Source organism: Anomaloglossus baeobatrachus, chromosome 1, assembly GCF_048569485.1.
Source record: "Anomaloglossus baeobatrachus isolate aAnoBae1 chromosome 1, aAnoBae1.hap1, whole genome shotgun sequence".
Lineage (NCBI taxonomy): Eukaryota > Metazoa > Chordata > Amphibia > Anura > Aromobatidae > Anomaloglossus > Anomaloglossus baeobatrachus.
In genome coordinates this window covers 140,725,159-140,739,381 of record NC_134353.1, presented here as the reverse complement: position 1 = coordinate 140,739,381, position 14,223 = coordinate 140,725,159, and the positions used below count along the sequence as shown (strand labels likewise).

The 14,223-nt window shown below is 42.5% G+C and overlaps 1 protein-coding gene across 2 annotated transcripts in view; it reads right to left on the bottom strand.

The window, feature by feature from the left end:
* Positions 1 to 14,223, bottom strand: part of ZDHHC2 (zDHHC palmitoyltransferase 2) — a 177,756-nt gene that overhangs the window by 36,665 nt on the left and 126,868 nt on the right. For both annotated transcript variants that reach the window (XM_075347082.1, XM_075347083.1), the window contains exons 5-9: positions 13,094 to 13,163; positions 10,552 to 10,584; positions 7,066 to 7,186; positions 4,896 to 5,028; positions 707 to 833 (exon numbers count right to left, since the gene is read on the bottom strand). In XM_075347082.1, the coding sequence (XP_075203197.1) occupies positions 707 to 833; positions 4,896 to 5,028; positions 7,066 to 7,186; positions 10,552 to 10,584; positions 13,094 to 13,163 (484 nt within the window). The remainder of the gene's footprint in view (positions 1 to 706; positions 834 to 4,895; positions 5,029 to 7,065; positions 7,187 to 10,551; positions 10,585 to 13,093; positions 13,164 to 14,223) is intronic.

Here is a 14,223-nt window from a genome sequence, read left to right as displayed (position 1 = left end):
CGCTCTGTGCATAGTGAGTGGCGGCTGTAACCAGCAAGGACTGAGAGGTAGCTCAGTATACATCAGTACAGAGCCGGCAGCGGGGCTCTCAGTGGCGCGCCCGCATGGTGTCAGAACACTATTAACCAGCAGATTATCCCCATAGCTCCAGGTTAATAGTGTTTTTATTACGACAAGTTCCCTTTAAAGACTTTGCACCATTTGCGCTCTATATGCTTTGTGTTGCACTGTGTTGCTGAGAACCAGTCAGTGAGCTTGTTCTGACGGGAGAGTTTAGAACTCTTATCTTCCTTCTTCTGAGCTCCTCTCAGCTGATTTGTGACCACAAAGTTCATCTCAGCTTTTATGTGGTGATAAATCAGTTCAGAAGAACTCAGAAGAAGGAAGGTAAAAGCTATAAAATCATCAGTCAGAATAAGCTCACTGATGTATTCTAAGTTAACTCAACATGGGAAAGAATTAAATATAAAGGAAGAAATAAATCGACAAATCAGATAAAAAGAGCCAAAAAATAGAAAGAAGAATGAAGTGAAAGGGGGGCTAATAGGGATTAATGGAAGGAGAATTAAAGGATTAAATCATGGTTCTAACTAAACAAGTTTTGAAGAGTTTTGTTGGGACAGTGATGGCTACCATACAAACCAAAAACAGTCAGAGTCTCCAAATCCTTAGCCAAAAATTCTTCCACTCTCATTATTTATCATACCTTGTAAATAAAGGCAGTAGCCAGTATTTCTTCTCATCCCCAAATACTTCACGCAGATTTTTACTGAATCCAAGACTGAAGCCATTTTTGTCTGTACCATGCCTGAATACTGGTGATCTGAAAGCCTCTATTAGGAACAGAAGACATGAATAGTTACAATGAAAGAAGTCATTCAAGGCAAAGAAAAGATAGGACAACTGTCAATACCAAACCTTCTTTAGGGCTCCTTCACACATCCGTGCAAAACACACAAGTTTTGCAAGGTCCATGGTTTGCGTGCGTATGTGTGTGCGTGTTCAGCGTGTGCAGTCAGTGTGCTATCCGTGTGATATCCGTATTTAATGTACTTAATGTACTTATATACTCTGTCCCCAGTGCTGTTGTCACACATGCTTCCGTGTCTGTGGTAGTGAATATGCATGAGCATAATCAGCGGGCCCGGAAGCAATTGACAGCAGTGCTGAAGACAGCGGGGGGGGGGGGGGGGGGGAGACAGGTCAGTATAGAAAATAATTTTATTTCAAAGACACGTATTTTCTCAGGTATGTGCCGCACTGATTTCACATGGATCACATCAATGTGCCATCCGTGTGACATCAGTGCTGCTGGAGAAAACACATGGACACACATACGTGCAAAAAAGCACAGACATGTGCGCAGACCCATTGATTTTGTGTGTCCATGCCTTCAGTACGTGTGAAAACGGATGTCACACATACTGAAAACACGGACGTGTGAAAGAGGACTTAAGAGTAGCTTCACCTTTAACCTGTCACTGGGTCAAAAGTGGCCAACTTTTGCTTTTATTTTATTCATGATTCGCCCCTGAGTATTATGTTTTTTCTTTTTAAAATCCGCCATATGATTCCAGAAATATTTCCAGAGGGCCTTTAAGTGTAATTAGTGTAGTGCTAATTTCTTTGGTCTTTGCAACACCTCCTTGGTAAGGACCAAACAAAGGAACGCTAAGTAAGGACTAAAGGGCACCCACCGAGTATGATGTAGGCTCAGGAGTAAGGTTCTCTTACCTTTTGTCATACACATACAGGAGAAGGGGCAGATGCCAGCTATGGGACGAGGCTGTTCGTTACCTGACCCTCCGTCTAACATACCCCATAGTACTCTCGTGACCTGACGCCATTAGACGTTAGACTCTGACTAGCACTAGTGGGTGTTACACTGCAAGAAGCTAAAATGTTCTTTTATTAGATGTTTTGTAGCAAATACATATTGTGAATAGAGAAATGTTCCAGGAGGCAATAACATAATTTGTCTTTGATATAATGATGAATGTAATCATGCAGACAAATAGGCCGCAGGCATCGGCTCAAAGAAAAAATTGTTCTCCATCAGCTGATAAAAGAATTTACATTTCTGTGGCCGCGTATCAGGAATACACGTGGGGCCGAGCGCCAAAGGGCTGCGTGCGAGTTATGTGATTCACCAAATCTTTCATGGGAATTTCCACCTTTTAAGCAGCTTTGTCTGCTTAGTTTTCCATCCCAAACCAGACATACAGACTTTAAAGAACAGGACAGACATTGTGCCTGTGTACAGCAGTTATGTAATATAAGAGAAATCCACACAGCTACAAGCACGGCGAGGAATGCCAACACTGAGGCTCTGTTCACACGTAGCATTTTTGCTCCTTTTTACAATACCAGCAAAAGCTGAGACTTCAGAAATCTCATGCACACAAATACTTTTTTATTTTATCTGACTGAGTTAGAAAATTGCTGCTCTTTAGAAAGGACAAAATATTGGATGAGGTTCCCTTTTTATCAGGGTTAAGGGCCATTTACACGCTGCGACATCGCTAACGATATATCGTCGGGGGTCACGGTGTTTGTGACGCACATCCGGCGTCGTTAGCGACATCGCAGCGTGTAACACCTATGAGCGACCTTAAACGATTGCAAAAGAGACAAAAATCGTTGGTCTGTGACAGGTCGTTCACTTACCAAAAATCGCTGTCTGGTCAGTAGCGAGGTTGTTTGTCGTTCCTGCAGCAGCACAAATCGCTATGTGTGACACCACAGGAACGAGGAACATTGCTCCTGTGGCCGGCCGCAAAGTGGAAGGAAGGAGGTGGGCGGGATGTTTACGTCCCGCTCATCTCCGCCCCTCCGCTTCTATTGGACGGCTGCCGTGTGACGTCGCTGTGACGCTGCATGAACTGCCCCCTTAGAAAGGAGGCGGATCGCCGGCCAGAGCGACGTCGCAGGGAAGGTAAGTCCGTGTGATGGGTGTTAGCGATGTTGTGCGCCACAGGCAGCGATTTGCCCGTGACGCACAACTGATGGGGGCGGGTACGCTCGATAGTGAGATCGCAGCGTGTAAAGCACCCTTAAGTCTGGTGTAGTGGGGGAGATAGAAAGCATATGTTGTTAGAGAGGACTTTTCACTGAGTACCTCCCCTCCTATCACTGCTCCACTGAATCTGTAGCACCTTCCTTTTCTTCAATGCACCTTTGTTCTACAGTTTTGTCCTCTGGTAATAATAATGCAAATTTTCCCTTCAACCAACTGGGCGGACATCTCTGTGGGCTTGGCCATATTTTGATTGGCCAGTGTCAGAGCAGAAAAAAACAAACACTCACAGAGATGTTCTGTGGTATACACCCGGTTGGTGGAAGGAAACATTTGCTCCACTACTACTGGGGGGACATAAGTTTGGAACACAGGGGCACTGAAGAAAAAGACAAAGTGATCCAGGAGTCAGTAGAGCATATATTTATAGCTATCTGTCTATAGCTATCATAAATGTATTATCAGGTGTTATAGTGATTAAATTACATAATAAGATGTTTTATCTCTACTGGCTAACACGGTACAAAGATATATAGGGAGTCTGTCATCACAAAATGACTGTTCTTACCAGTCACAGCCACTTTGTGCATCCTTGGCACGTCTGAATGGTTCAGTACACCTTTCCATCTATTTGCTTTCCATCTTTTTGTTTTCCTTCTATGTCCACCTTTCTCTTCCTTAATTGACAGTTTTGGCTTCACATGAGCCAAAAGACTCGGCGGAGATACAGTAAATGCAGTGAATTGCTGAGCGCCTATCCTTGGTTTAACATTCATTTTGTGCTGACTGACTATTTAAAGGGATGGTTCACTACTCAGCATTAGTGGCCACATCGCTTTAAAACTCATAAAGAAGGCTTTTGTCAAATAGCTTGTGTAGTAAATTCTGCCTCTGAGCGGCGCTATAGTGGTCCGCTCATCCCCATCACATGACCCCCGGGCTCCGTGTCCTCTGAGATCCGGTGATGTCACGTCAGCTTCCAGTTGACCCGACATCACCGAGCCCGGCCCCAGTCTTCCTGAGTGACTGTAATAAAGATAATAATCTGCACACTAACCACTATAAAAATATAAACATGAAAAATGGTAAAGCATTACTGCTATAGGGATACTATGAACAATGAAAAATACATTTAGCTATCTGGAAAAATGGAATACATGAAAAATGATATTGCCAAAACTGCTATGAATATTTGAAAGTAATAGAGATGTTTAGCAAATGTATTGATAAATGGAAATGAGCCCGAAAACCAACGACAAGGTGCTAATCGGATATTATAGTATATTTTTATAGTGGTTGGTGTGCAGCTTATTATCTTTATTATAGTCATGTATTTTTAAGCTAGCACCTAATTCACACATATAGGTGTTCCAGTCAGTCTTTTTTCTGGTTCCTGAGTGACTGGGCTGTGGTGGCGTTTCACCATTCATCACAGCCCAGCATCTCCCTCTCTCCTTCGCTGCAGAGCGCCGCAAGCAGGAGCGACGCTGGGCTGTGACACTGAGCTGTGATGAGCAGCAAAACACCACCCACAGCCCAGTCACTCAAAACGATGTCTCGGTGATGTCGGGTCAACTGGAAGTTGACGTGACATCACCAGATCTCAGAGGTTACGGAGCCCGGGGGAAGTGTCACTTGATAGGGATGAGAGACGACAATAGCGCCGCTCAGAGGCAGAATGTGCTACACAAGCTATGTTGCAAAAGCCTTCCCTATGAGTGTTTTGCAGTGATGTGGCCACTAATGGTGAGTAGTGAACCATCCCTTTAATGTTTATTAATTGTGGTTGTTTGGGTAGCGACATGTCAATCAATACCAGTAGTTCCATTAAAACCAGTACAGAAATCGTAGCACAGACGGAGCAAATATTGTGACTTACCCAGTGTTGAGCGGTTCTTACAGACAAGCCAGCAATGATACCCAAACAAAGAGGAGAGACTAACGGAGAACATGGCGGCAGCAAAAAACAAGAACATAATGTGGAATTTGGCTTGTGTGTCAGGCAGACCATTCTGCAGGGGAAAATGAAAAGGGTCCGTCAGTCAGGAAAAGGGCAGAATGAAAATATTCTATTATCTATTACAAGTTGTGACCTTTCAGATTCAGTGAACAGAGGGGAAGCTGCTGCGTAGCGAAAGGTCATCATTAGCAGGCGGCACATATAAGTCAAGGCCTCCAATTAGAATAGTATGTATACAGGGTTATTTTAGTACTTTTGCCAATTAAGATTTATATGAAAATGGAAATACACATTTACAAGAAAGCATTTGTTATTTCAGTAGTTTTTTACAGATTAAAATATTTTTTTTTTTTAAAAAAAAGCCAAACATCAGAGGCACCAGATCATTTCTCTAGTGAATAAGTGTGGGCAGCTTCCATTAAAAATGATATCATACTGATTAACAGCATGTTTCGGCCAAGTGTTTCTGACTCTTTCAGGGGTTGCAGCCGCCTCCAGCTTTGAAACCAGAAACAACATTATCAAGTACAAAGATGAATGTTTTGGGACTCCGTTTGATAATTAGAGTTCATGGCCCCGTTGGGGGTACGTCTGATTCCCTTTTTTCGAAGGTACAGACATAAACCCCTGATGGAGTCATGAAAGAGTGGCTGAAACGTGATGTGAACCCGGCCTAAATGTACAATGCCACTGCAATAACGCACTTAATTGCATTCTCACGACAGTAAAATATCCTATATATAAACGTATATGTTTTATTACAATGAATCCCTATTGTGATGGATGTTACAATGCAGTCATTTAATGTATACAACGTCACTGCTGACTACGGGACACTTATTACCAACAGGACAATAGGTGGCTGAAAATGGGCTAAGGCAGTATATTCTGATCTCAATTATCAAAATTAACAATAAACGCAATATTAGCACAAAAGCTTTTCAATATAAAATAGTGTCTACTGTGCCACCAATGGACATCGTCGAGCACCTTTTCTGGTATTGTCTAAATTATTTTTGTGGTCTAAATACGTAATGTAAAGTCTAGTGGCTACTAAACCTTCCATGCATATGACCACTAGGAGGTAAACATGGTCCAAGTCAATTTGCAGCACCCAGTCCAGGGGCCCTGAATAGGAGCCCTGAGAACCACTTCCGGGCATCTGCAGCTCCTCTTTTGATTAGGCGGCTTGGGGTGACATGATTGTTGTGGCATGACGCAGGTGATGTGGTGCCAGGTAAGCTAATCAAAACAAGAGACGAGGATGCTGGCAGGTTCCCTGTTTTCCCGAAAATAAAACCTTCACTGATAATAAGCCACATCAGTAATTTTTGGCCTTTTTGGAGTATGCTTAAAATATAAGTCCGACTCCAAAAATAAGCCCTAGTTGCTGTGCAATAAGAAAATGCCCATGCAGCTACAAAAAATAAAGACTGCAGCAGAACACTTCATTAAAGAAAGCAGATATCTCCAAAAGAAATGAAACAGGCCCTCCCAAAAAAATCGCACTCACTAGATCAAGAACTACACCCAGGAAGTGGATAGTAGACTGTGGATGGGCTTTCCCACAGAGATCTGCGACGCTATCAAGACCTCTGCCGTTCCGCTCACACACACACATCGGGTAGTAGTATCACTCTGCTCTCACTAACTCTGCGTGAGTGATACTGTGTCCGGTCAGCAGGAGTGTCCGCTGTGGAGCACAGGGGAACCAGACAGCAGAGCAGACCTGTATGTGAAAGGAACCCATTCACATGCCAACTCTACATGTCCGGGGTCTGGTAAGTGTGATTCTCCTGGGGGATTGTCTGTCTTCTTTTGGGGGTAAACTTAGCAGTACATAAGGAATAGCGGTGTTGCCCCAAAAATAATACCTACCCTGAAAATAAGCCCTAGCACATTATTTGGAGCAAAAAAATTATATATAAGAACTTGTCTCATTTTTGGGGAAACACAGTAAGTGGCAATGTGCAGGACTCACAACTACTCTACTAGGAGGTAATTAGAAAACTAACAGGGCAATCAGTTCACTTTACCTACGGCAAAAAAAAAATGCTGTTGGATGAATTCTTAATAAAAAACAACTTACCGTCCAAAATTTGATAAAATACTGCAAATCTGTGGCAACAATAAAAAGGCAATACAGCAATGAATAGGCCAAGAAGAGTAAAAAGAACTTGTAGTTGGAGAAACCAACACAGTTGTTTACCCTATAAAAGAATAAAACAAATACAAATATTATTCAATCATTACTAACAAGTAAATTTATTACAACATGTACAAAACACATAACAATAAGTGAAAGAAGGCATGACAAGGGGAACAAAGCATTGACCATCTAGTGAGGCGCTTCACAAAGTACTCGACCACCTTGATTACCACTGGAAAATCTTGTCTATGTCTACGAAGATCTATTGAATACTGCACTGCGGGATCAGTCTACAGACAAAAATGTATCCTGAAAAAGTAGGCTTATAGAGGACCTGTCATCAGGTATTTATACCCCAAACTAATGTCATGAATATAAAGGCGCTTTCATGCTGTGTAAAATCTTTCCCTTTCTTGTAGAAATCCGTTTTGCTGTTTTAGAGAAATCCATAGTTGAGGCAGGAGAGCTGTAAGCCCTTGATTATATATATTCACCCCTCCCTTGTGGGACATATTTCTGTGTGAACTTTTTCCTGGGAGTTGCAGCCCTTCATCGCAGGGGTTTATCATTGAAGTAAACACCGGTTGAGTGTCTGCTGTGAGTCGGTGTGTTCTCCTTCCCAGTCCCTAATCCTTTCACCTTATTTGAACTTGTTTTTATATCTCAGTTTTTGGGTTTCTGTTTGTTCCTGCTTACTTTCCTGTCCCCTTGTAGGTAGTGCGTGGCTGCCTCTCCTCTGGTCCTCAAGGAGGCAGGAGAAACCCCTTGATGGCCTTTTAAGGAGCTAAGTACATTGTGGGTCTATTAGTTGTACAGCTAGGGTCTTTCAGTCTGTACAGGGACCAGTTGGGTGGGGCTGCACCTTACCATTTTATTTGTTACCTGTGTGTGTGAGTTATCTATGCTCATAACAGCAGGAAGATAAATTAATAAAGAAATATTGACCAAAAGGAGAGAACAAGAATTTAGAACAGGTAAACAAGATACAAACTTATGGGAAGTGACAGGTGCTCTTTAAAGGGGTGGTTTACTATTTATTTTTCCAAGGCACATCGATATTATGTTGTGAAATAAGGTTTCTCTCAAATACCTTGTGTTGACAATAGTGCCTGTGAGTGGCGCTATTGTGGTCCGCTCATCCCCTTCTCGTGAGCCCTGGGCTCCATATACTTCTAATGTCCGGTGATGTCACATCAACTTAACCTGACATCACTGCGGCCAGTTCAAGTCTTCCTGAGTGACTGGGCTGTGGACGGTGTTTCACTGCTAGTCACAGCCCAGCATCGCTCCTGTTTACAGCGCTCTGCATTGAAAGAGGAGTGAGCAGGGAGATGCTGGGCTGTGACACTGGGCTGTGACACTGGGCTGTGACGAGCGGTGAAACTCCGCCCACAGCGCAATCACTCTGGAAGACTGGGGCCAGCCGCGGTGATGTCAGGTCTAGTTGACGTGACATCATCAGACACCAGAGGTCATGGAGCCCGGGGATTATAACAAGGGGATGACTGGACCGCAGTAGCGTTGCTCACAGGCACAATTGGCAACACAAAGTATTTGAGAGAAATCTTGTTTCTCAACATAATATCGATGTGCCTTGGAAAAATAACTAGTGAACCACCCCTTTAAGTTTTGAAAATATGTTTTATTACAGAGATGCTGATGTTTTCTCTGGCAGCCAATTTAGAAAATGTTATACAATAACGTTCAGCCATATTGGTTGTCATTTTGGAATTAGCGGCTCAGAATAGTAAGAAATATTAATATATTCAATGTTACGGAATATAATCCTTCCCCCACAAGAGATCAATGTGAAAATCTCAGACATAATCCCCCATTAAGCTAATTTCATAACCGATGGTTTAGTGATGACTTGATTGAATCTCACAATTTGCTAAATGAAGGTGGCTCGTATTGATCACTCTGTACATATATCACCGATGCACTGGAAGCAATTTTCGGGTGACTCAGGACACAATTAACAAATCGCCCACATAACATTGTTTTCTACTGGGATAAAATGTGATTTTTTTAAAATAAAAATGTTCTTAATAACTTTTCTGGCTGTGCAGCCTCCGAATGTGAGACTATAAAGCGTAATGTCAACACATTTCTGCTTATGATTTGATGATAATTACGGCGTGTGCCGACTTCACAAATACACATAATACGGTGCACTAAGTCTGAGGCTCACACTCAGCTGGAGACATCATTTTCCTTATGACTCAGATAAAACTGAAGGAGAATCTCAGAAATAGCCGTATTATGTGCACCTGGTCTCAGGGCGTGAAAAGCTGCTGCATTATATCTATATTCCACACCGCACAGAAAGCCTGGGCATTGTATCAGATCCATTATATGTAGGAAACATCCTTATTTTCTTTACACATATGAAAGTCAGCAAACCCTTCACCCTTGGGATACATTTCTGCATTTTTGAATTAAAATAATTTTACATTTTATTTTGCACCATTTGCCTTTTCTAGCCCCTGTGTTGCGCTGGCAATTGGTTACAGAATGGGTTAAATGAGACTCCATCAGTGAGCTCCTTCTGAGACTCCAATGGGAGAGTTTCTCTTATCTGTCTTTTTCTGAGCTCCTCTCCCTGAGTTATGAACGCAGACACCATCAAAGTTGAATGTACATGGAAAGAAAAGAAAAGCCAAATGGTGCAACATTTTTAATGGAAAGGAAAAGTAAAAGTTATTTTCATCCTCAATTACTTGCATTTAACTGAAATTAAAGGGAACCAATCACCAGGATTTTCGTATATAAGCTAAAGCCAGTGCTATACTGGCACTATCAGACTGATTCTATACATACCTGTAGTGGTCAGCTCGGATGTATAGGTTTTGAAATCAAAAAAAGTGAAGTTTGTAAAATGAGCAGCTTCTTGAGTGACAGCAGCTGAGGAGCAGATATGTTCCTAGTTATCTCCTCCCCATGTGACCTGGTATCCAGCTTTGGTGGCTGAGGCCTCGCCCCTTCTGGTCACATGCGTATGACCTCACACAGGTCCTGCTAGGCAAAATGAGACGTTTATATAATACTTATGCTAATTCTAACAGGGGGAGGGGATAACTATGAATATATTATCTGCTCCAGTGCAGCTGTCACTCAAGAAGCTGCTCATTTTACAAACTTCACTTTCTTGGATTTCAAAACCTAAACATCCGAGCTGACCACTACAGGTATGTATAGAATCAGCCTGATAGCCCCAGTATAGCACTGGCTTTAGCTTATATACGAAAATCCTGGTGATTGGTTCCCTTTAAAAAAGTGTAGTGAGAGGTGGACAACCCCCAATATGTCAGCAAGGTACAGATTCAATAAAAGGATCTCCAGGATGGATCCAGCTAGGCCTATACTGGACCTATAAATACACATGGCCCATTACGGTTCATACAATTAGTAATCATTTGCACTTACCAAGGACAATGGTGATCCATTTTCAGAATGCATCTAAAGGAAGGAAAAGCACAAAACTGATATGTAGTTCTTAATGATCACCAGCACTACAAGATCAGAGCCCTCTACTTCCTTTATTCTTCCTTTTCCCCTTTTTCCTTATCAATTGGACATATTTGTACCACTAATTTTGCATTTTATTTCCCCATGGTATATGCACTGTATTACATTACTAAACATACAAACAACTGTAACTACATCACTAAATTGTTTTCTTCTTGCACTGGGATTAATTACTGAAAATAACCAACATGTTGAATGGTTTTAATAGCTTCTTAAGAATTAAAGAGATAGGCCATCAATGTTAAAGTAGTGGCCAATCATTAGGATAGGTCAGGAATGTCTGATTGGCTGAGGTTTGACACATGGCACCCCGCTGATCAGCTGTTCTCAGTGGCGGTAGCAAGCAGCCGGAAATGCTCAGTTCCGGAGTAGCACCGTCTTCTCATAGCGGTAGCAGTCAGGTACTGTACATCCGCCTTCTATTCAAATCAATAGGAGGCAGATGTGCAGTACCCGGTCGCAGCCGTAATCAGAGGATGGGGCAGGTCTAGAACTGAGCATTTCCACCACCGATATCGAGAACAGCTGACTGGTGGGGGTGTTGGGCCATGGCTGATCAGCCAATGAACAGGCTTTCTAGCTTGCATTACACTACTTAAAGGGAAATACTCAGGTTTGGAAGTTTTCCCCTATCATTCTAGTTGGGAATAACTTTCCCATCGCTGGGGGTTCACCAGGTGGAATCCCAACTGATCCAGAGAACTCCATGTGAATAGAGCTATGGCTGCTCATACTAACATCTGCTTCATTAATTTTTAATGAGACTGTCAGACATAACCCATCACTGCGCTTTGTTGGTCTCTTTATTGAATGTTCTCAGTGAGAAAAACAAAATGATAATCTTGTGATACCTTTTAATGACTAACTAAAATAAAATAAAGTGATGTTACAAAGCAAGCTTTCGAGACATCTCAGGTCCCTTCATCAGGCATGGTAGGTGAAGGGACCTGAGATGTCTTGAAAGCTTGCTTTGTAACATCACTTTATTTTAGTTAGCCATTAAAAGGTATTACAAGATTATAATTTTGTTCCTCTCACTGAGAACATTCAATAATTTTTCAACTGGCTAACACGGTACCAAAACCTTTTCACTTGTAACTTGTTGGTCTCTGGCACCTCCCATAAAAACGAATGGAGCGGCAGTGCGCATGATTGACCATGGCTCCAGTGACACAAGGCTTTTCAAAGTCTCAGTTCTCAGCATCAGTGGGGATCCCAGAATTGCACCACAGCAATCAGGACGTTATCTCCAGTGTACACACTGGATAAGGGATACCTTCTAAAATTTAAAATACTGTATCTCTTTAAGGGAAGAATAGGTCATCACAATCCAACTCTGTCAATACGCAATGTGTGTGCAATTGAGCATGAAAACAGTACAAGTTCTTTCCCTGCTCATGCTCCGTATGCCACCAGGGTTGGTTTGCAATAATGTAACCCAGCCTTAGAGAGGGCGGAGGCAGTGGGTCAAGGACACAATATGTAGGGACTAAAGCCCCCGTCACATTTAGCGACTTACCAGCGATCCCAAAAACGATGTGACCTAATAAGGATCGCTGGTAAGTTGCTGGGAGGTCGCTGGAGAGATATCACACAGTCAGATCTTACCAACGACGCAGTAACGATCAGCGACCTGTATAACGATCTCGGCGGGCATTGGGACTGTGTTAGGAGGTCGTTGGTAGGCGTCAAACACAGCGATGCGTCCTGCCCAGCAGGACATCACCTTTGAAGAAAATGGTCCCAACCATTCAGCAACAACTAGCGATCTCACAGCAGGGGCCTGATCGCTGGTAGGTGTCACACATAACGAGATCGCTGCTATGTCACGGAAACGATGACGCAGCAATGATCTCATTAGCAATCTCGTTAGCGATCTTGTTGTGTGTGACAGGGCCTTTATTCCCTTTCATTTCAGCAATGTAAATAAACAATTTGGAAGGGCATTTCAGACACAGTTAGGAAATCTAAATGGATGAAAGAAGCCATAACCCATTTCACATCCTGTACAGGCTGAAAACCAGCCGAGCTACACCATTTCTGAAGGACATACTAGTAGCTCTAGTTCTTTTTTTATTACTGCACAGACTCAGAACACTAGAAATGTATCAGCCAATTTTCTTTCTCTCTGAACTCGATGACACTTGAGTGTTTCCCTCTTCATTCATCCGGTCTGTATGAAGCACCCTTGTGCCCATGTCAGGTATAGATTTCTTCCTTTCATAACCCAATTATTCATTGCAGCTAATTACAGTTTTCTGGCTTCTATTCAATTCTAGGAAATCAACGTCAACAAAGAACAGTGCTGACAATATGCCTACCGGCTGCACCAGACCACATCATTTAGAGAGACACACACTGACAGCAATGAGAGCCCCGGTCCTCCTACATCTCTGAGGCTTCTAATCTTGTACAATGATCAGAGAGGAACGGTTCATACTTATCACAGACGGAGCAGTGATGACAGCGGTCAGGCTTCACAAGCTGGCATCTGTCACAGTATCTGATAGCTGCGGAAAAAAGTCAGGATTAATGCTCATTTTGGCAGCAAATTCGGTCTACGGATTTCAAAGTTTTAAGCACATTCTGTCGCTGTCTAGGATCTTATTATATCCCCACTATCTTTGTTCTGGCAAAAGCTACCAGCGTTTTATAGCAAAGTAACTGCTAGTAACAAAGTGAGAGCTTACAACTGGCAGCAAATTGTCACATTGCCACTACAAAGTCAGCGGATATTAAAAGCACCAAAGCCGCAAAATGGGCAATGGCCCCGAACCAGAAAATATTAAATGGAGGCAGAATAAAGAAATATCAGAATTAAATAAATTTGTGAATTTACTGACGTATCATATGTGAGAAATGTCTTTATACTGAATAACCCAGCAGAAGCACCTCAATGGAACTAAAGCTGACCATTTATATTAGATAGCTGTGGAGGGAATGACTGCTCTGGTGACAGCTCTCCCCGAGTCCCCATACACAGGAGCCCAATGCTCCTGGGCGCTCTACAAGAGCCACCGTAAGATTCCTCTGGCAGAGGCTTATTCCCTTGACCAACACAAGGTTCGGCTGTTGAAATCTTTTTCTTCCCTGAGAACGTTGGCTGGGTAACATTCCCGAAGCTGCCGTACAAAATAGAACGACGGCCCACACCACCAACTTCAATTCATCTTTGTGTCTGAGGCCAACAAGTTATGGTGGTGAAAGCAAGGACTGCTGGATTTTCTGTGCAAATTTCCTTTACAAATGGCACATTTCCTATATGAAGTCTACCTAGCATATTAAAATCCCACATGCTAGATCCTTCCTTCCCCTGACATATGCCATTGGGGAACAGTTTAGGAGACACTCTAATATTAAATAGATGGTGGATCAACTAAAAAATGGTGACATTTATATTAAGAAACTTTATATTATATTTGCGGCTGATTTTTTTAATTAAATTTTATTCATCTGCTCTTGAGTTAAAGCTGTTTTTGGATAATCCTGATATTGTCACAGGGTATGTACTGACGGAACAGGGGCCCCTAAGCTGGCCCTCAGACTTACGACCCTGTGCTGTCCCTTATC